This window comes from Embiotoca jacksoni, unplaced genomic scaffold (assembly GCF_022577435.1).
Source record: "Embiotoca jacksoni isolate LCO1_2020_lvr unplaced genomic scaffold, fEmbJac1.0.p SCAF_52, whole genome shotgun sequence".
NCBI classification, from domain to species: Eukaryota; Metazoa; Chordata; class Actinopteri; family Embiotocidae; genus Embiotoca; species Embiotoca jacksoni.
In genome coordinates, this window is record NW_027185406.1 from 192,792 (window position 1) to 215,141 (window position 22,350).

The following is a 22,350-nucleotide window of genomic DNA, read 5'->3' on the forward strand; positions in this document are numbered from 1 at the left end:
ATTACGACTCTCATGTCGTAATTGGAAGATGACGTATTCTAGAATAACGGGACAGGAAGTGGACCGTTTCAGAAGTCGCCTAAGAATCATCCAATTTCTAAGTATTCTTCGGTATTGAAAGGATTCGGTGAAAGTTGACGGCGCGTTCAATGGCTCGCAGCTGGAAACAACTGTTCGTGGTTCATTCGGCGTAATTCTGTTTAAAAAATGTAAACAAAGACCAGCTTTAAAAAGTAGAAAACTAATTAATGTTACTACCATACGCTGCATATGAACGTTACTACCCACAGTGCAATTCGCCGTGTCCATGGCAACATTATACGTTCCGTTTCCTTTCGAAGTTCAAACACGTGAGCGCGTAATTTTCCGAAATAATTTGCTGTCTTGTAAGTTCCAGATTCGTTGTCATAAATAATGTGGTTTAATTTTTTTTGCAATGCGCAAATATGGCGGTGTGACGTTACTGCTTCCTCATTTTATTTTAGAAGAAGAATCAAAACGCGGAAAGAACATTTGAAATTGTCGAGACCCACAGAGATGTCGCGTTAAGGGTTATAAGTCGAATCTGGCATCTAGAGTGCACAAGTCAGGATGGCCGAGCGGTCTAAGGCGCTGCGTTCAGGTCGCAGTCTCCTCTGGAGGCGTGGGTTCGAATCCCACTTCTGACAGCAGTTTTTTTTTTTTCTTGTAAATCACAAACGTTTTCACTTTTGGCGTTTGTATGGATCTTTATCAAAATTTAATGAACAATCAAAGGACCCAAACCAATGATTTGTTTTCCGATTACTACATTGCATGTGTCCACGGTAATATTCCTTCCTTAGCACCATCCAGTGGCCTAACATGACTGTTCAAGTCATTGTTTTTACATTTGTTAATATTTTTGTTTTCCCGCACCCCTAAATAACTCAATTAAATAAAAAATAATAATAAAAACAAAGTATGGGAGAGTAAAAAGTATTTGTAAGGATTTAATTTGGCACCTGATAAAGACCTCAACTCCAAATGTTATTCAAAACAAGAGAGGAATTACAAAAACTTCCAATCATTGTGAAAAATAAAACTAAAACTTAAAAATGCAATTAACAAAAATTTGAATTAATTAAACAGAAATGCCTCCGTGGCAGCAACATATTTATTTAGTTCACCTCATCAAAAACAAATGCTGCAGTTCTCCCCATTTAACCAAATGTGTTTTAACATAAAGGGCCGTTTAAACAACAGATACACAAAATGACCAAAGCCTCGAAACTGAATGACATCATACAAGAGAAAAATAAATGACTTAACATATCTTGACACTCGTAATAAGTCTGGAAAAAATTAAATCAGGACGCCTGTTATAGAAGAAAAAAAAAAATGTACAAGATCGAGCGTAGACGCCCAAAAACTCAAAATGTTTTTTTTTTTTTACCCTCAGCTTCATCAGAGTCTTCATCACATCGGCGTCTCGGGAAGGAGCTTCATAGGAACTCTGCTCCTGGAACCTGAACGAGTGAGACATTAAGTTTTATACGTTTTATATGTTTACCTTGAAATTCTGTACACGTTTTTTTTATTGTTGTCGTGTTGTTGAAATCGCAGATTTTTTTGTGAGTAACTTTTTTTTAAAACTTTGGTTGAAAAAGACGGCGGATAAAAAAAAAAAAATTGTGGTATTTAAATACTGAATTTGATCTTCCATTCAAAATGATCGTGTTTTAAAAGAGTGATACGAGCGTACCTGAGTCCCGGCGTGACGTCGACGCGACTCTCCTTGTCCGGCGTCCACCGTCTCCTTGGCGACGTGGACGCCGTCCGCAGGAACGTCCACCCTCCACCGTGTTCTCGACACGCGCTCTCTGGACTCGAGGCTCTTTATTTTACACAAAACTGCAAGGTCGGGGATTTCCGTCACGTCGCCACGCCGCTGTCCGATGGAGCCGCTTGGAGTTTCCTCCGTTATTCCGCGATCCGCCAGAAAGACGTCGCATTTGTCCTCGCGTCGACGCCAAACCACGACCCGACTATCCTGTTCGGTCGGGACGGACGCCGTTTCCGGCATTAAGTTTCTACCATCGGAGGTCGGCGTTTTTCTCTCCGACTCGCTTATTTCATCGTCACGCGCTTCGTCTTCAAAGCGGCACCTCGTCACGTCGGTTTCCGATGAACTAGCAGGAGGCTTCTCGTCCTTTTCGGTTACGAGGATGCCGACTTCTCTTTCGACATCCGAATTAGTTCCATATTGACAGGAAAAGTCAACCGTGAGCGGCTTCTTTGTTACAGCATCATTTGAGGTGCTTGCGTCCGACGGGGAGGAGGACACCCTCGACGGGGAGGAGGAGGGCAGCCTCGACGGGGAGGAGGACATCTTCGACGGGGAGGAGGACATCTTCGACGGGGAGGAGGAGGACACCCTCGACGGGGAAGAGGAGGACACCCTCGACGGGGAAGAGGAGGGCAGCCTCGACGGGGAGGAGGACATCTTTGACGGGGAGGAGGAGGACATCTTCGACGCGGAGTCGATCTTTTCCTTCCCCGAGTTTCCGTCGTCCGCAATCTCAGTTTTGACAAAGGAGCCTCTTTCATATTTCGTATTTCGTGTTGCTTTCGCGCGCTCGGCAAAAACAACGTCGTTGGTTCTCGAGGACGCGATCGACGAATCCCCGAAGATGTTCGAGTGGACACGTCGGTCCCTTTCAAAGGAGGAACGCTCGTCCTCTGATGCACGTTTTGTCTTCGTGCTGCTTTTGTCCGAACCGACGGCGGTCTTCGGTTCATCCGGCGGACGGCGAGCGAGCTCCTTCACCTTCTCGTTGACGTCAACTTCTCCGTCAAACAGCTCGACGTCGAAGGAGCCGTCTTCGTTCTTTCTCCGAACGACGGCTCTCGCTCGCTTGTTGAGGACGGCGGCGTCCAGCCATTCCTCCGCATCTCCGCGGAGCTCCTCTTTGGGCACCGAGTCCAGGTGACACTTCGCAGCCTGCACGGGGGTGCGCAACAAAACCTCGGCGTCCCTGCGGATGAACGCGACGCTGCTTTTCTCCGTTACGGCCGTGTTTCCGAAATCCACGAAGGACACGGCGAGATGCAGAGGCGACCGGACGGGTCGCGCCACGCCTCGGTAAAATTTGCCATCCGAGTATTTAGCCAGGCACAGCGTGCTCATCGCGGCCCTCGGATCGGCCCGCGTCATTTTTTCGCTCTCCTCGGAGATTTTCCTTTCGAGCTCTTCGTAGATGTCGGCGTTTCTGTCGAGATGGCAGTAGAGCTCCCCGCGACCGCCGACGTGGGCGACGTAGACGTCCTCTTCGTCTCCGGGTCGCAGATCGAACGAAGAATAAACGAAGGTTTCGGTCGACGCCGTCGTCAGGCCCAGCTCGGCGAGCGCGTCGCCGACGCTCCGCCGGTCGTAGAGCTCGACGACGTTGTAAAACCCTTTGTTCCGCACATTTAACCGAGAGACGACTTTGCACCTCAGGCGGCCCGCGGCGGTGACGACAAAATCTTTCAGGAAGTTGCAAACCTCCGGACTCCCGCCGTCCGCAGGTTCGATCACTCCGTGAAGGCTGCACCGGAAAGCTTGTCCCTCCAAAGAAAGGAACTCCGGCGTTATTGCCCGAAGATGGCGCTCGCCGACTCGGACGGCGCGGCCGTAGTCAACCAGCACGACCTCGGCGCGACCTCTCCGTCTTTGCGTGACGACGGCTCGGTACCATCTTCCGTCTCGAGGCGACTCGGCAACGCAACACGAATCTCCCGACCGCAGAGGGAGCGCGTGAGCCGAGTAGTGTTGCTGAATTTTACACATCAGCTCCTCCAGAGCTGGAACCGTATCTCGAGGCTGGCACCAGAAATCGGTCGCAGAGTTGACGTAAGAGCAGCGCACGGCGATCTCGCAGCCGGGTTTGATGCGTAAAGCTTTGAAGCTCGGTTGAGGTTGAGCTTTCTCGTTTGGGTTTTTGTTCTTTCCCTGCCCGCGGTCCGTCCGTTTTTCCGCACCGCCGCCGCCGTCTGTCGCCACGCCGACTCGTCGGTGCCTCGTTTTCTCCGTCACGCGGGCACGATTTTGCACCACGGGAATGTACTCGGCCTGTTTGGAGGAAACCAGGAGGTCGGCGATACTCCGACTGTCGCTTCCCATCTCGAAGAGGTCCACGACAAATTTGTTTTTTCTCATCTGGAGAACGTGGACTCGCCAGGCTTTGTTCAACACGGCCTTTCTGAAGAAGTCAGACGGGGCGCCGGTCCAGACTTCGTCCAGAGGAAAGACGTTGGCGAGAGTGCACGGAAAAGCAAATGCCGACGTGCCGGCAAATGTCTCGGGAATCTTCTTGACCAACATGTGCGGCACTTTTTCAATGTTCCCGAAATCGATAAAAAGAACTTCGGCTCCGTGCTTGAGAGTGTCGACCACGACACCCCTGTAGAAGTGCATGTCTTCCTCATAAAGCGGACAGCACAGCGTCCCGGGCTCGGGATCCGAGAGCGCGTCTTCACCCAGCTTCACGTGACCGAAGTGATCTTCCATTTTTGTCATCATTTTTTCAAAGTCACCGTCGCGTTTTTGCGTCCTGATCCAAAAGTGGTTCGGATTCTGGGCGTGCGTGACGTAACCAACGAAGACCGAGTCGACCCGAAGCCTTTCCGCTTCCAGTGTTCTCCTCAGCGTTTCTCCCGCGATTCGCTCGTAGTTCAAATGGCCGCTCCGAGGCGACAGCTCTTCGGCCTCAAAGACGTACTCGGCCTTCGTCGAAGGAAGCTTCTCTTCGGGCTCCGGTTCCCTCACACGATTATCTTCGGCGCCAAACACGGCGACGGAGTACAGACGGCGTTCCTCGTCGTAACCGCTGATCTCCACATCCAACGCGTCGCCGAGCAGGCCGGCCTTGAAGAAACTCAACTGCTGAGCTCGGAGCGCCTCGTCCGGCTCGGCGAGGGAGGCGAGCGAGCATCGGAACGCCGCGGCGGGCGCCGACTCGAAACCGGGCGGCAACCGGCGCACGTTCTCGACTCCGACGGATTCGGAGAACCCGTAGTCGACGAACAGAACTCTGACTCGAGAGTCGACGGGGAGGAACCGCACCGAGCCTCTGCGCCATCTCCCGTCTTTGCCTTTGGCCGAGCACAGTAAGCCGAGGTTCTCCGGAGTCTTCTCGTCGCGCTCCCCGCGTCCGCCCTCGCAGGCCGCGGCCAACTTCCGTGACATTTCCGAGAGCTCCGTTTCCATGACGACCGGCTGACAGTAAAACAGCCGCGGGTGGACGGCGGCGGTCACTCGCACTTTGTCGCGTGTCCCGCGGTTCAATCTCGGCCCGCGGATCGACAGGATGTCGGCGAGCAAGTCGGGGACCGGCTCTGCGTTTTGTTCGAGCGGCACGTTTGTAAGCATTTGGACCAGGAGGAGGAAAGTGTCCCCGTCCACGTGCCGTCCGAAGGCATGTCCAACGAGGTCCGCGTTGACGTCGGGGGCTTCTAACAGGAGGACTCTGTGGGGAAGCAGCGATTGAATGCATCCCGCGACGTTTCCTCCGATCAGACTCGATAAATACTCGCGCACCGCGGAGCGAGGGCAACTTCGTAGCAGCAGGACGTTCGCCAGAAAGCCGGAGACCACTTTCGGAGGCAGGATGAGCAGGTCGTCCGAACAGGAAGAAATCCGGGCGACGTCGACGCTCAAGATGTTACCGTGATCGACGAGGAAAACCTCGAACGAGTCCTCCGTTCGGCTCTGAACTCGTCCTCTGTACCAGCGGGCCGAAGTCGCGTCTTCTACGAGGCAAAACTCGCCGATGTCCACGGCGGCTCGAGTCTTTGGCGCGTTTTGCATTTCTCCGTGCAAGATGTTATAGTCGAGCTCGTGTGCGGTGCGGTACTGTCCCTGGAAGTGTATCAGGGTCGCCTCGGGGGTCCAGTCCAAGTGAGTTATCCTGAGGACCACCTGAGGTGCCGGTGGTCCACGGTCTTGAGGCCTGCAAAATTAAAAGTGACTTAAATTTACCAACCTTTGTTCAAACTAAAATACCGGTTCAATTCAGTTTACAAACATTATAGAGAGGAAACCCGATAAGTCAACAATCAAAAATGAAGAAAGCCTCGGACGGAACCAGGCTCGTAAGTGGGCGGTCATCTGCCTCGACGGGTTGAAGTGAAGGGAGAGCGGACAAAGAAAAGAGAAGCATAAACAATAAATATTGGGGTCGGTTGGTGGGGCCAATAACCCCGGATAAGAAACATGCAGGTCTGAAGCTTGGGGGTATTTTTATATGACTAAATGTCAACCCTGATTTACTTTATCCAACAATTTAAGACATTAAAGTAGAAATCGGTCCCTAAAAAGCCTAAATTGTATTTATGATCAGTAAAAAGACAGTGTCAGCATCATTTTACTTTTACCACATTGTTTTACTCACTTTTGTTGCAGCACTGACTGCATGGCAGCCGAATCAGGAGCCGTCACATCCCAAACAGAACCTGAGAAAGAACAAGATTGTGTTGAATGTACTTCCAATAAGACTTAATCTCTCTGCTTTCTTTGTTTTTTTTGGTTGTTTTTTTTAAAATAAATCTGCTAAATTCCTAAATATTCTTCCAAAGAGAGACACACTCGGTTACGTTCAGCCACAAACGTCTATGGTGGAATTGCAAAAATAAAATTGGAGGCTTAACTTATAGTCAAATCACAAAGATCTGAAACATATAGATATGACATGCACGCCCTTTGATACAATGCCACTTGGACTTTAACATAATATCATCATCTCATAAATATTGTGAACAAAACGTCCATACGCCTGTTTAATCTAAGAAAAGAGAAACCTATATCTGCAGAATTTGCCTGGGATTTTGAACGTTTTTGAATTTCCCTCAATATCTAAGTGACTCATTGACAGTTATCAATACAACCAATGCGACACGGCATTAAAGGGAAACCGACTCGGGAATTCGGCCATCTTAATTTTCCAATATGTAAACAAATAAAGGCTAAAAATAACGTTTTCAGTGACTTCCAGAGTGGGTAAATGACAGCCTTCAACCGAGTTATTTTTTGTCAAAGCTCCACGTGCTGTTGATAATCAATATGAAAAACATTAGAAAAATATATAAATTGCATTCATCCTTGTAGGTTGGTTTTAACTGAATGCCAACAACGTCAATGTGCGTTTTAATTAGTAGAAAATACTTTTTTTTTTTTTTTTTTTTAAAGTGGAAACTGGGCAAAGATTTTTTTTTTTATTTATTTATTTTTTCTAAACCCATAAGAGGGCACGAAGAGTCCGGACAAACCTAAAGAGACTCGGCAGGCTTTTTTTTACATGGCGGCGTTAACAGCTATCATCGTTAACGATGTTCATTTAGACGATCGACGCGACCCGCGTTAGTTTGGGTCTGTCTGCGTCATTAACCTCAGTCACAGTTCCCTCTGGACGTCTTCCTGTCTGCAGTTACCCGTCTCTCATTAATGCTCGTGTCCTACCTTTTTAAAAGGATTCACGAAGTCCCCCAAAGATGCAGAAGATGCTGCAGACCCGTAAATCAGGAGACCGGTTTTAATTTCCTGCTGCGCCTCTTTTATCAACTCCCGGTAAAACAACTTTGAAGTCCGTGTACCGTCACAGACTAAAATGATCAGAAATGATCTGAAATGATCAGAAATGATCTGAAATGATCAGAAATTATCAGAAATGCAAAATATAATGATTTAAGACACATTTTAAACGAGTTTAGGTTGAAGCTTACGTTGAATTCAAAGTACCAGGACTTGAAACATGACATTGTATGGCCTTACTTTCAGGCACATGGTGTTTGATTCTTCTTAAGGTTGCTCATGATGTATTTCTTACTAAGGAATGGCAAAAATCTGAAAAAAGTTAGTTCATTATTTTGACAAAAAAAAAAAAAAAAAAAGCCAGATTGTCTAGTTGCAGCTGCCTTATTGTGATAATTTGCTGTTTTAATTTTCTTTGCTATTTTGTGATATGATTTATTTATTATAACAGCAAAAGCACATTGTAATGGAAAATCAATTTAGCCCTGCCTGCAGCGCCCCCTGCTGGGTGGAAGCCGGCGCCTACACTGTGTTTACACGTGAAACAAATGTCTCTTTAACCAAAAACTAGTGTCGATATCAAACTAATACTGCTCTCAAAATCACTGGGAAGTTACATACCAATGATGTATACGACTAAAAGTTCATTAGAGGTTATGTTTCTTTATAAATAGGCAACTAACAGTATCTTCAAAACTAAAGTGGACAACTTGAAAATAATTTAACATATCAACGTTACATATTGTGTCTACTTGTGGAAAAGGAAAAAGGTAGGGAGCCAAAAAAAAGTACATTTAAAGAGTTTTATATTTTATATTTTGTTAGGTTAACTTTAAAAAAAAGAAAAGTATTTTCTCATTGCAATTTGCGTCTTTAAATGTCCTACATCTTCACAAAGATGACCAAATTAAGTGATTTATTCTTTTAATTCAATGATCCCAAAGGGACGTCTTAAATATTTTGGTTCTGCGATGTTCACACGAGAAGTTATTGAAGCATTTAATAGGCGCAAAACAGGACTTAACCAAATACATAATAAACACTATTACTGCTATTAAAGGTAATACGTTGTAACTCTACTGGTGGATGCAGCTAAAATTAAATAAAAAATAATAATAATAATCTTTTATTGTGCAAATAAAAGTCTCACTGAAAATAACCAATAAACAAAACACATGAAATGATATCCGGCTGCATCCACAGGCATTTGAGTTCAAAATGAAAACAAAGCTTTGACTGCGTGTTGTTTTTATGTGTGTTTAAGCTTGTGTAAAGAACCAGCTGACTGTGGGAGGTGGATGGACGGATGGATGGACGGATGGACGGACGGATGGATGGATGGGGACAGATGGATGTGCCTTTTTTTTTTCTCTCTCTCTCTCTCTGTTAATCATTAATAAACTGGATTAGCCCCGCGTCTTCTGTAAATATGATGAATGCATCCCCCGGGCTTCAGTAGCTCTGCCGTCACACAGCTCGAGCTTTGTTAGTCTCAGCTTGTCCGACAGCAAAACGGGACTTTTTTTGTCCCTCACTTTTTTTTGTTGTTGTTTTTTTTTGTTTTTCTGGTCCAAAATGTTGGACGAGATGACGTCGGTGGAGTTTTTTTTTTTTCATCTTTTCCTGGACGAACAGTGTTTAAGGATATAAAACGATGCTTTCAGGATTTTAGCTGTTCTTCAGGCCTTTGTTTTTGTTTTTGTTTGTTTTTGATTCCCAATCCTGTTTCTGTCACCATGCCGATGAAACGCAGCAGCAGCAGCAGCGACAGCTCAGCCAGAGACGGCGTGTTTCTCATCCGCTCCTTCACCAAGACCGTGCGCGGCTCACCGGATGAAGCGCACGCGGACCTCGACGCACGGACGCACTTCCACCAGGAGGACGACTCCGGCATTAAATCAGGTGATTCAAATCAGTCCACGCGCTTTCATTCACTCTTTCACTCAACTTCCTCCCCTTGTATCTTCTCCTCTTCCCCCCCCCCCCCCCCCCCCCACCCCCCGACGTGCTATTTAAAAAGCTGAATTTGTATTTCTGTGGCTCAATCTCGAGATGTGCTCAGGTGAAACGGTGACACGGATCCACCACGTGGGGGTGCTGCAACTTCACTAAAGCGACGCCGAGATTTCGTTTATTTATTTACCGTCGCGAGTTTCTTTCGTGAGAAGATGATGAAGAAACTTTAAAAAAAAAAAAAACGGGAGAAAGATGTCATTGAAGACCAGAACTAGGGAATGAGATAAATATTCTGAAATGCAGCTTTCAATTTCGACAGTTTACGTAAATGTAAATTCAGCTCCACAGAAATCCTCTGATGTTCGTTTGTTTGCTCTTTTATATCAACAGGGGTTTTTTTGGGGGCAAATTTTAAGAATCAGAGACCAAATATGAACTTTTCACGATCCCCAAATACGTTTTAAAAAAAAGAAGGACAAAATGCATTTCGCATTAAAGCCATTAAATGTCACAAATAAACTATATTTAGGATTATTAGTGTCATCGTTTCAACGAATTCTTCCGACTCTGAGGTGTAAATCTTTTCTAAAATGATCGATGAAGCTTCGAATCGACGTCTTGTTTGTTTGCAAAGACTAACAGCTGCTCGATCTGTGTTAGTTAGTCAAATAAAGTAGTTTAATGTATCTTCTGTTACTTTTATTAGTATTTTTTTTATTATCTACAGTGAACTTTATTTTTTTTTTATCTTGCACTTTTCTTGAATTCAAATCCACTTTCTTTCATCTTTTTATCCAAAAACAACAGATGTTAAAGTTTTGGAAATCATCCACATGTTTAAAGTGCAGCTGAACTTGGACGCTGATGATATTATTCTGACTGCAGCTTTATTTGCTCTTGAAGTGTCTTATTGCATTTCTAAACACAAAATATCACCCGCGTATTTTTGTTTGTTTGTTGTTGCGGTTTTGAAATGAGCATTTTCATTTGTCTCGTTGGCCACTTTATCGTCACCTTGTTGCGATTAGTTTCCACAATCATTTTCTTCACTTTAGCAATTTGACGTTTGACCTCAGAAGAGTTCGGTCTTGTTTTTCTTTTCTTTTCATGCTGCAGAGCGTCTTTTGTTCCAGTTTGCATGGAGACGTTTTCTTTTAGAAAAATACAAACTCTTTGTGACCAAAAAAAAAAAAAGAAATTCACAAAAACGTTCCCATCGAGCGGGAGAACAAGTGGAAACGGAGCTGCGGCACACTTCAAAAAAATAATGTGTCCGTTTATTTAATTGCTTCTTTTTATTTTTTTAAACGTCGCTCATGTGATTTATTGTTTACCGCGCAAATAATCGGAGTTAAGTGAGAAAACGAAAGCACAAATCTCCCCCTCAAGGTCAGAAAAACTCAAACTAATGTCTTCTTCTCCATTCCCATCAGAGCCAGTGATGAGATTTAAAAGAAGAAAAAAAAAAGAAAGAAGAAAAGCTGTGTTTTATTTTACAAGAAAAACCTTGAGGCAAGTGAGGAGTCACTGAAGGTGAACAAGAAACAGTGAGAGTGAAATGTACAAATATTCCGTTAGTAAAGAAAGATGAGTGCCCAGCAGTGAACTAATTCAAGGTTTGGACATGTGATACTTTAAAAACTGTGAAGACAGAAGAAGAAAAGATGAAGAGTTTACACGAAGGAAGATTTTAAAAAGATGAAACGTGACGTGTTTTAAAACAAACGGTGGAAACGTGAGGAATCGGATGCGCTGTTTCTTACTATAACTTTTTTTTCTTAGCAAATTGGACTCTGTGTTTTGTCTTTTTCAGAGGCGGAGGACAGTAACGAGACGCCGTCGGAGGAGGACGAGGAAGAGCACGACCCGGCGGACCTGAACCCCGACCCGACCGCTAAAAGGGGCGTGGCCTCCCCCAGGAAGACCATCAGTCAGATCATCAAGGACAAGAAGAAGCAGACGCAGCTCACTCTGCAGTGGTGAGACGCGCAGTACGAGCTTCGAGCGTCTCTACGAGCGTCTCTCGGCAAAAGCGTGAAATAGACACGCCGTGTCGACTGCGGTGAAAAAGAAAAACGTGAGATGGCCACGCTTTGGGCTGAAAGTTACACGTTTTTTTTGTAAGCGTGAAACTTACACGCACGTATATGTCGCGTGGCACGGGATTACGTAACTGAAGTACCGTATATCTCGGGCGGTATTTGGAGGCGGGACAGGTGGCTCGGTGGCATTGAGGCTGTTTTTCTTGAGTTTTAATTTTCTGTTTCCCGACCCCGACCATGTTTTTTTGGGGTTTTTTGTCACTAAACCCACCCAGTGTGCTTATTTCGTAACTTGAACTGTATTTTTTCACAAAAAGTTTCATTTTCCTGTGAATTACGTGCAATTTTGGTCCACGACAGGAAAACGTGTAACTCTCACGCCTATACGTGACCGAGCGTAGCTATTTCACGTTTCGTCGCATCATTAAATCCAAATTCGACAAGACGTTAAAAAGACGTCATGGCGAGATCCATTTACGTTCTGCTTAAATTATAATTGGCTGCACGGTTGCACAGGAACTTTTTAAAAGCTCACACCATGCAGAATTTTTGATTTAATGCCACGTAGCGACCCGGTATCGTGCCAAAACGTGAAATAGACACGCCCGTCCAACTATACGGCAAAACGTGAGATAGCTACGCTTGGCCGCATGTAGGCGTGAAAATTTCACGTTTTCACTTGCTTTCAAAAAAAAAAAAAAGTTCCCATGCAACCGTGCAGCCAAATATAACGGGAACTTTTTTTTTTTTTTTTTTTTTTTTTTTTTAAAGCCCTGCAACTTCAAGCTGTCATGAAGAGATTTAGCATCTTTCTTGGACGTCTCATGTTTTGTTTTTGATTTTTTTTTTTGCGTCCCAACCAGGCTGGAGGAGAACTACATCGTGTGTGAAGGAGTGTGTCTTCCTCGCTGCATCCTCTACGCTCATTATCTGGACTTCTGTAGGAAGGAGAAACTGGAGCCGGCCTGCGCCGCCACCTTCGGAAAGGTCTCGTTGGCTTCGTCATCTCGTCGGCTCCGCTTGCATCAGTCTTTACAATTTTTGACACGAATGCGCATCCGAAAGACCGAAATCAGAGAAATGTTTCGATGACAAGTTTTTTGTTGTTGTTTTGACTATTTCTCGTTCGGCCTCGTTTTTAACTACAGCGAGTCGTGTTGAGTTTCGGTTTCGGTGTCCCAAACGGTCATTAATTAAACCTGGTTCGCACCTTTAAGGGACACCACACAGTTAAAAACAGCAGATGTTGAGCCTCATGATGGGATCACGGAACTCTAATTTTGATTTGATGATAATCATCCGCTCACATCTGCTTTTCCTCATCAGACGATCCGACAGAAGTTTCCCCTTCTGACGACGAGACGACTCGGCACCAGAGGACACTCCAAGTAAACTCAGAGTTTAACTTTACAACATCACACGACAACGTGAAACTCTTTTTTTTTTAAATTTTTTAAATTTTTTTATTAGACTTTGCGTTTCTAAAGTGACACTGAAGAAGAGATTATTTGACATTTTTTTATCTTGCTATTTTACAGATATCATTACTATGGAATCGGCATCAAGGAGAGCAGCGCTTACTATCACTCTGTGTATTCTGGGAAAGGTTTGACCAGGTGACTTTGAGAATCTTGTACATTTTCTATGAGTTTATTGAAGTCAAAAATGAATGAGCAACATACTTAATTCACCACGTCAGTTTATTGCTTTTGTTGTGATAGTTCTCGTGTAATTTCTTTCCTCTTTGAAAGGTCTAAAAAAATCTACACTTTGGTCTTTCTTTATTTTACATCTTCTGAATCTAAAAATCAAATCTGTTTTGTTTTGATTGCAGATTTTCAGGGAGCAAGCTCAAGAATGAGGTAACGTTCGCTCTATTGCACTGTAAAACATTATAGAGGACTTTAATTAACTCATCTTTTCTTAATTAACTTTATGTGACTATAACATTTTATCGGCTTTAATTTAATTCAACTTCAAAAAAATGTATTTTCAGACAACTTCAGCACTTTTGAACATGAGTTCTTCTGACTTGAAATGATGAGTTGAATGAATGTATGGCTGCGAGTTCACTAAACTAAATACATTTAAAAGTAAAATAAAAAAATCCATCATGGATTCTTTAAGTTAAAACTCTGGTAAAATGTTTTTTTTTTTTTTTTAAATTGCAATTTTAAATAAAACATACCTGATGTGAACTTTTGTTCTCGAACCAGATTTGATTGACAGTCAGGTTGTCAAACTCTAGAGGCTTCAAAGTACAATTCACAAACCAACCTGCATGTTGAACCCACATTTCTACGGCAGCAGAGGAACTTGAAATTTTTTAACTTGGAAAAAAAAACAACAACAAAAAACAAACAATCCTGGCATTGTCGTGTTTTTTGTTTTTTTTGCAGGGCGGCTTCACCAGGAAATACTCTTTGAGCTCTAAAACCGGAACGCTGCTGCCAGACTTCCCCAACGCGCAGCATCTTCTGCTGCAGGGACACGTCTCCAGAGAAAAGGTGGGTGGTGATAGAAAAAAAAAAACGCTGACACTTTAATTTTCAACGAGACCTGGAAAATAATCCAATTTAAAGCGGTAGATTCGGAGGGTCAGATGTCAGATGCTGTTTTTCAGGTGGACACTCTGATCATGATGTATAAAACACACTGCCAGTGCATCCTGGACAACGCCATCAATGTGAACTTCGAGGAGGTGACTAGAGAATTCTTTTTTTTTGTTTGACACGATGACACTCAAACTGATTTAACTTCATACATTTTTTTTTTTTCCTTTACAGATCCAGAACTTTCTGCTGCACTTCTGGCAGGGCATGCCCGACCACCTGCTGCCGCTGCTGGAAAACCCCGTCATCGTCGACATCTTCTGCGTCTGCGACTCCATCCTCTACAAGGTTGTCGTGACAATACCGTCTTTTTAAAAAAAAAAATTATATTAAATGCAAACGTGGCAAAAAAAAAAAAATAAAACGCCTCAAATTTAGTTGCAAACATGTTCTTCTTAGTTTCTGGTGTAGAAACAGACAACTCCGATTCGTAGGTCGTTTTTGACCACTTACTTAATTAAAATGAAAAGCCTGCTCAAACATTTAAGGTTTTTTTTCATCCGGTTTTAATCGTCTGCTGATGTTTGCAGCTAGTCGTTGAATCTCTCGAGGATTTCCTCCAGCAAAGACCCTCCAGAAATCACCGGTCACGTTCGAGCGACTTGTCGCCTATTTAAATTTAACCGAAGACAAAATCACCACCCGCAAAAAAAAAAAAAGTATACAACTTACCTCCGTGAACGAGGACAGATCCTGTTCTCCTCTCTGATTGGTCGATGGATAACTTCCTGTGCGTTGCTTTGTTGTAATAATAATAATAATAATAATAATAATATGTTTTTTATTTTGTCAGGTTTTGACCGACGTTCTGATTCCTGCCACCATGCAGGAGATGCCGGAAAGGTTCGTTGCCCTCAACTTCACTTCAAGTTCCTTCGATTGTGTTTCAATTTGGATCCTAAAGTTTGTGCAGTTTTTTTTTCATCTATTTATTTATTGGCTGATTTTTCTTTGATCATCCTTTTTTTTTTTTGGCCCCAAAATGGACTTTTTTTTTTTAAAATTTGTTGTTTACTTTATTTTTCTGCCAGATTTCTGCGTCAGGATGTTTTTTTTTAATTTTATTTAATTTTTTTTATATCAGTCTGTTGGCAGATATCCGCAACTTCGCCAAACACTGGGAGCACTGGCTGGCCTCCTCTCTGGAAAACCTCCCAGAATGCCTTGCGGCCAAGAAGCTCCCCATAGCACGCGGCTTCGTTTCCTCCCTGAAGAGACAGACGTCCTTCTTACACCTGGCGCAGGTACCGACGCCGTACCACTAAATAAATAAATACATGATGATAATTTAGCATCACGATGATGATTTTTTTTTTTTTAATAACAATCATTTTAAAACAGATCGCCCGTCCGGCGCTGTTCGACCAGGCGGTGGTGACCAGCATGGTGCTGGACATCGACAACGTGGACCTGAGCAGCATCAGCTCGCAGCCTCTGCTCAGCGTCACGACGACCGGAGACCAGGAACCCGACATCTACTCCGAGTGTGAGACTACAGCACGTTTACGTTTATAAATAATTATGTTTGAGTTTGTCCAATAATGTATAATTCGCTTAAAAAAAACAAAATTAAAAAAAAAATGGATTTGCGATGTTGCTGTTTTTTTTTGTTGTTGTTTTTTTTTTACAGTTTCTGTTTCTCTAATACAAAATAACAATCTAATCCTGTCGTCGTCTTCTTCTTTTTGTTTTTTTCTCCAGATGACTCCATCAGCGTCTTCCAGGAGCTGAAGGAGCTGCTGAGGAAAAACGCCACGGTGGAGTCGTTCATCGAGTGGCTGGACTCGGTGGTGGAGCACAAAGTCATCAAGGTAAACGCCCGCTCGCCCGACGCACATTCCTTTTGCGTACAAACGTGCGACTGAGCAGATTTTCTCGTTTTTCTCCGTCAGCCCGGGAAGCAGAGCGGTCGCTCGGTGAAGAAGCGAGCTCAGGATTTCCTCCTCAGGTGGAGCTTCTTCGGCGCCAGAGTGATGCACAACCTCACGCTCAACAACGCCTCCAGCTTCGGTAAGAAAAAACACACAGACTGGGTATAAAAAAGTGGACGTAGCTTCGGGGGGGTCAGAAAAACGAGGCGGAAGTTCCTTAAGCTGCGATACCACCGAGTGCCACTAGAGGTCGGCTCCGAAGAAAGCCTCCGTGGACTCCCGCTCAACTTCTCGTAAAATTCTCAGTCGATAAAACGTCTCCATCAATAAAGTCGCTCCTTCTTATTCGTTTTCTGGCGGTCAATCTGAAAATAATCCCTCATTCGTTCGAAAAAAAAAAGCTTGGTTTTTTTTTAGGGGCGTGTCTGTTTGATTGACAGGCCTGTGGTGCAGTCAGGTTACGGCTAATAATAACGTAATATTTAACAAATGTTCTGATTTGTTGAGTGAAGTTTTATGAATTTTGCTCAGCTAATTACTTTTACACTCCCTCCTCTCTTGTTACACACACGCACACACACACACACACACACACACGCACACACACACACACACACACACACACACACACACACACACAAACAAACAGCTCGGAGCAGATTGCTACAACAGCATCATAAATTGAAAGTGTCCCCCGACTCGCCTTGATTACACAGAGTCTTATCTCGCGGGTCGCGTGCTTCTCTGTTCAAACACGCCGGCTTTCGTTGTGCGTGAATAAACACCGACCATTTGGTGGGTCCGTTCCCTCCCTTCATCCTCTCCCTCGTTTTTCTCTTGAAGTCCCACTGAAGCTCAAACACAAACCTCGCGACCCTTTACACAAAGAGCAGCTCGGTCCTTCAGGTCCAAAAACACACGCGTGGAGAGAAAAGCGCAAGCTCAGCTTCTTTTCTTTTTTTTTTTTTTTATTTCCTTCTTCTTCTTCTTTTTAAGTTTCTACGTTTGTTTTGTTTTGACGTCGGCAGGTTCCTTCCACCTGATCCGGATGCTCTTGGACGAGTACATCCTGCTGGCTCTGGAAACCCAGTTCAACAACGACAAGGAGCAGGACCTGCAGAACCTGCTGGACAAATACATGAAAAATGCAGGTATCACCGCACAATTACATTTTAATTATCTGGTGTCTAGTAAATGGAAAAAACCCCATCTAAATCTAGTTGTAGATGATAAAAAAAAGTGACATCACAAGAAAGTTGCCAAACATTCAGTTAATCATGATTGAATCCACTTTGATTTAGCTTTTTAGTTTGCTCTACGTCACCATAAAAGATATGTTTTTTTGTTTTTTTTTATGGTGAAACTCAAACAGAGCATTTGCCGGATATTGTGTTTGTCGACTTCAAGCCACCGCGTCACTTTTTCAGATGCCAGTAAAGCTGCCTTCATGGCCTCGCCCAGTTCCTGCTTCCTGGCCAATCGCAACAAGGTCGTCGCCGCCGCCGCCGCCGCCGCCGCCGACCAATCGGTGAAGAACGAGTCTCTGGGAGAACACGCCTACATGTCGCTGTCCACCAATCAGCAGCAGCAGCAGCAGGCAAAAACGGTGGTCTACCAGGCGACGGACACCTCAGGGTTCACGGTTTCAGGTAAATAAAAAAAAACCACCGAACACGTTAGATGTCGTGTCGCAGCGTAAACTCGTGAACACTTTTTGAATGGACGTAAAGTATGAGAAAAAAAGAATAACAATAAGGGAGGTCCGAGTCTTTGCGGAGTCACCTTCGCAATGTCAAAACAGTGATTCTTGAGTTCGAGCAGAAAGAAGTCGCGCAAAGCCAAATCCATCCAGTAGGGGGTGGTGTGGAGCAACGAGTCTGCCGTTGAGAAATTGTTGCCATCGCACGACTTTCAGGTGGTTTTGCGGCGACTGTTTTTCCGCTTCTGACGCCTCTGAACGTCACAGTAGACGGTCTGACATCCGGCTAACTACGTTAAGAGGTAATTTTGACGTAAAACCAGCTAAACACGAGCTAACAAAGTTGACAAGTTAACAAACGGCAAACGGCAAACAAAAAAAAGCCAATTTTCCAGAGTTTGACACAAAAACCGCAGCGTCCCTGTTTCCCTTCTTCTTCTTCTTCTTCGCCACTCAGGCGGTCAGATGGACTTCTCTCAGCTCAGCGGACCCCTCATGACGCCGCCCATCTCTCCGGCGACGTTGGTGCACCGAGGCTCCGTCATCAACCAGGGGCCCATGGCGGGGAGGCCCCTGACGTCCTCCTCGTCTTCGTCCTCCTCCTCCTCTTCCTCCTGCCTCTCCTCTCTTGGCGCGATGGCCCAGCCCGGCCCCTGCTCTTCCTACCCGGAGACCCTGTACAACTGCTTACCTCCGACCGGCTCCGGGTACTTTCCTCCGGCCGGCGGCTCCTCGACCGCGAACTACCAGACCGCTCTCAGGTCAGCTTCGTTTATAACATTCGTTAGACTTATATTTTGATTTTTTTTTAAATTAGATCAGATTTATGTTCAAAAAAACAGAACACGCAAAAACTACAAACACGATCATATATTCGATAAATCCCATCATAAAAGAAGATCATTTTATCCTGGGACACTTGGAGAATTGTCCGTCTTGATTTGCAGATATCTGATAGTTACATAAAAAGAACTTGTATTCACCTCACTTTTCTGAAGATTCATTTCGTTCTGCGTTTCAGGCCTCAGAACCAGAACCAGTGTCTTTCCTCGGTCCAGTCTCAGGCTTCGTCTCTGGCCTGCCACCTGTCCCGGTACCCGTCCTTCACTGACCAGCAGCTGAGTAAAGAAGTCTTCTACGGTCACCATCCGGCGCCGGTCCACCACGCGGTCAGCGGCTCCAACTGCTCCCTAACGCCCTACGGCTCCGCGGTCCGGTCCACGTCCGGCTACACTTCGGTTTCAGATCCGGTTCAGAGCGAACAGGGGCTGGATCCTCAGACGGCAGCCCAGATTCTGGACTCGGCGGAGGGGTTCGGCTTCGTGGGGGCGGGACTGAACCTGGCTGGCGGTGGGTGTCAGGGACAGACGTACTCGGTCACGGGACACGGCGGTAAGGACTCTCGTCGTACGGCGAGGTCTAAACTTTCTGATTCTTCTTTCAATTTTTATTTCTTCAATCATCCGGTTGACCCCTCAGATTTTTTCATTTGGACCCCGGAGGGGGTTGCGATCCCCAGGTTGAGAACCCCTGTTTCACCGCGTGCAAAAGCGAACAGCGCCGAATCATGAACACGAAGTCGGCCCGCAAAACCGCTCAACTCCCGACCTTTTTCTTTTTCCCTGCCGCAGGTTACTACGGCAACAGCGGTTACCTGGACAGCCAGCGCCTGACGTCGCTCGTCGACCAGCACGTGTCCGTCATCAGCAGCGTCGGCAGCCTCCGCCCCTTCGCCTCGACGTACTCGGAGATCCACGATCCGCTGAACATCCTGGACGAACCGGGGCGGAAAACGACCGGAGCCTTTTTCAGCGAAGCCGAAATCGGAGCAGGTCAGCGCTAACATGTTGTACAGTATGTGGGTCGGGATGCAACCCGGACAAACACATGAAGGAAACTTTTAAAGGTTTTACTTTTAATATTGTCTGTTGCTCAAGGGGCTTTTTTTTTTTTCTTGTCAAATAATGTCAGTTTAGTGGGAACAGACAGACTTTACATCGCTTCATATTTGTGAAATCTCACGAGATAAGAAAACGCAAGGAATGCGACTTTTTTTTTTTTTTACGGCGCGGCTTTTCCTCTGCGACTCGGTGCAGTTTTTACAGCGTCCTTACGGTGCCGTGGGAGGAGGAGACGTCTTCAAAGCTGAAAGTAGGCGCGTTGTCGTGCCGGAGAACCGAAGTTTAGGTGGGTCGCAGCGAAGGTTTTTCCCTCAGAGCGTCCCAGGAGATAACAAAGCTAACAAACATCGCATTTCTAAAAAAAAAACAAAAAAAAACTGCTTAACCTGAGTTAACAACCAGCTGACAAAAATAACAAAAAGCTAATTTTGCTAAAAAACAACTAGACTCAAGTTCACAAGCAGCTAACAGCGCTAACAACCCTCAGACGCCTCAGAAGGTCCCGGTGGAACTCGGTGTCGACGGTCTGACTCTGGGGGGGACGAATTCAACGGTGACACGACCGCCGCCGACGTCAAAGAAAAACCCACCTGGCGTCTCCTCGACCTGACGCGCCTTCCTCTTCGGTCTCGGACGTTGAAGCTCCGCCCCCTCTTGAAACGGTTATAGCTTAATGCTGCCGCGCTTCGTAACCTTTTTGGTCGCACGTCGTACCCGAAAATATGCATCTATGCACCTCGGAGTTCTTTTCTCTTTAGAAACCCGGCAGCACAAACAAGTTCAAACCCTCAGAAGCAAAGATACAACATTTTTTATAAACCATAAAACAGGACTTTACCGATTCTACCAAGAAAGGCAAAAAAAAAAAAAAATCCGAGGCACTTTGAAAGAATCCTTTTGATAACTTCAGTCGGACAGAGACGTACTTGGCTGGAAAGTTGCGCAACGAACTGACATTTTAGTTGTAACACCCGTGGATGTCCCCCCCCCCCCTCCTCCCGTGTCCTCCTCAGATCACTCCCTCCCCTCGTCGGGATCCGCCCCCTGCATGTTCGGCCTCCCGTCTCCGTTCGCCACGCAGGACGCTCTGTTGTCCCAGCAGCGCGTGACGGCGTCCTCGGAGGTGCAGGACCTGGTCGCCTCGCTGCCCCCCATCAACACCGTGTTCATGGGCGCCGGAGGGGTGCAATGACGCGGTTTCCCATCAGAACAATGTACGTACCAGCGCTGTTACACGGGATCGGTTTGGGGTAAAAAAAAACAACAACAACAACAACAACAAAAAAACGAACACACACAACCAGGACATTCGGCTAAATACGAAGCGGGACGTCCAAAACTCTGAGGTGCAGTATGAACCAGGACTTTAAAGCAATACTGTTGAAAAAAAAAAAAAGACTGTTTTTACCGGGACAATAGTTAAAGCAATAGATGTTGACTTTCATAAAAATGTGTATTAGTACTTTAAATCATTAAATAAGTTATTTCTTCTGTATTTTTTAACCGGTAATTTTTCCAGCTTCCACTTTTGTTCTTACGTGACGCTTCCGTTTCCACTGTGTGCAAACTGTTGTAAATAAATCCTGTGAAGTCTTCACTTCGCTGCCTGACGCGTGAAAAGCAAACGCAACTTGTAATTCGTTAGTTAAGTGGTGAAAATGCCCGAGGCGGTGTCGTGACCGGAGGCGCTACGTTTTCAGGTTGTCCGTCCGAACACAACATCTCAGGAACGTCTTTGAGAATTTTCTTCAAGTTTGGCACAATTTTTGTTTTTTTCTTAAACTCAAGGATGAACTGATGAGATTTTGGCGGCCAGAGATCAGTGATGTTGAGATGAAGAGGCGTCGGCCCTCGTTTTTTTGTTTTTTTTAACTGCCGCTTCGGCGCCTCGAGTTCGGTGTTTCCTTCGTCGCCATCTCACGGAGCCACAAGTGACCGTGTTTGGACGAGCCGGGGAGGAGCGATCGGCGGATCACCGAGGACACTTCGATCGAACAGACACGCATCCAAAACGTACCGCTTTTTGAGGCGTAATATCGAATTAACGATGGGATTATTTTCCGATGGACCGCCAGAAAACTAAAAAAGGAGGAGTGGATTTTGTGAATGACACCCAAAATGACTTGTAGAAAAAAAATGTATTGACTTTGTATTTTATGAGAGAAGTTGAACGGGAGTCTATGGAGCCGGAGACTATTTGCAGCCAACCCCTAGTGGCCCCTCGGTGGCACTGCGCTTCTGCATCGGCTTCACTTGGCGATGACGAAATCGTGCCAAAAATCGGGGCGAGTTCTTCGAGCCTGAGCCCGGCTTTGGAAGTTTACCCAGAATGATGGAAGCTGGATTAAAAGCCTGAGGATCGTCAGATGCATTTCAATGAATCCTCAGGGGAGCATGAATGTGTGCATCAAATTTCCCGCCAATCCAACCAGTAGTTATTGAAGCATTTTACTAAAAGGCAAAAAAATATCAAGGAGGCGCTTCAAGAAAAGCCAGCCGGTCTTCAACGTCAGCGGGATTCATCAGCTGGGGACCATGAACGTCTGAACAAAATTTCATTATAATCCATTTAATAGTTAATGACATGGATCAATCAAAATCCCCTGTTAAATACCGCTAATGTGGCTAAAAACATAAATTGTCGGCTGAAGCTCTAACGGCCACAATAAATTACCATTTTGCTTTGGGTTGCCTATTTGTCCTTTCATTTGTATTCTGTAATAACGGGTAAAATAAACAGA

General features: G+C 45.2%; 2 protein-coding genes and 1 non-coding gene across 3 annotated transcripts; 2 read left to right on the forward strand and 1 right to left on the reverse strand.

Moving 5' to 3' along the window:
* The first annotated feature begins 585 nt into the window (after positions 1-585).
* On the forward strand, positions 586-668 carry trnal-cag (transfer RNA leucine (anticodon CAG)). The gene has a single exon. It is a non-coding gene; the product is annotated as a tRNA-Leu (tRNA).
* A 795-nt stretch (positions 669-1,463) lies between these two features.
* Positions 1,464-6,932, reverse strand: tdrd15 (tudor domain containing 15). The gene is made up of 4 exons (XM_069172313.1): positions 6,917-6,932; positions 6,393-6,453; positions 1,724-5,951; positions 1,464-1,487 (listed from the first exon to the last, which is right to left on the reverse strand). Exons 1-4 carry the CDS (start codon positions 6,930-6,932, stop codon positions 1,464-1,466), a joined length of 4,329 nt encoding a protein of 1,442 aa, XP_069028414.1.
* Positions 6,933-9,264: 2,332 nt separating this feature from the next.
* rfx6 (regulatory factor X, 6) lies at positions 9,265-21,254 on the forward strand. The gene is made up of 20 exons (XM_069172345.1): positions 9,265-9,430; positions 11,298-11,463; positions 12,390-12,513; positions 12,853-12,914; positions 13,065-13,142; positions 13,361-13,388; positions 13,926-14,033; positions 14,150-14,227; positions 14,313-14,426; positions 14,932-14,981; positions 15,223-15,382; positions 15,480-15,624; positions 15,840-15,949; positions 16,031-16,148; positions 17,038-17,160; positions 17,437-17,658; positions 18,166-18,469; positions 18,730-19,100; positions 19,340-19,540; positions 20,623-21,254. Exons 1-20 carry the CDS (start codon positions 9,265-9,267, stop codon positions 20,799-20,801), a joined length of 2,907 nt encoding a protein of 968 aa, XP_069028446.1. The 3' UTR covers positions 20,802-21,254.
* The last annotated feature ends 1,096 nt before the right edge of the window (positions 21,255-22,350 follow it).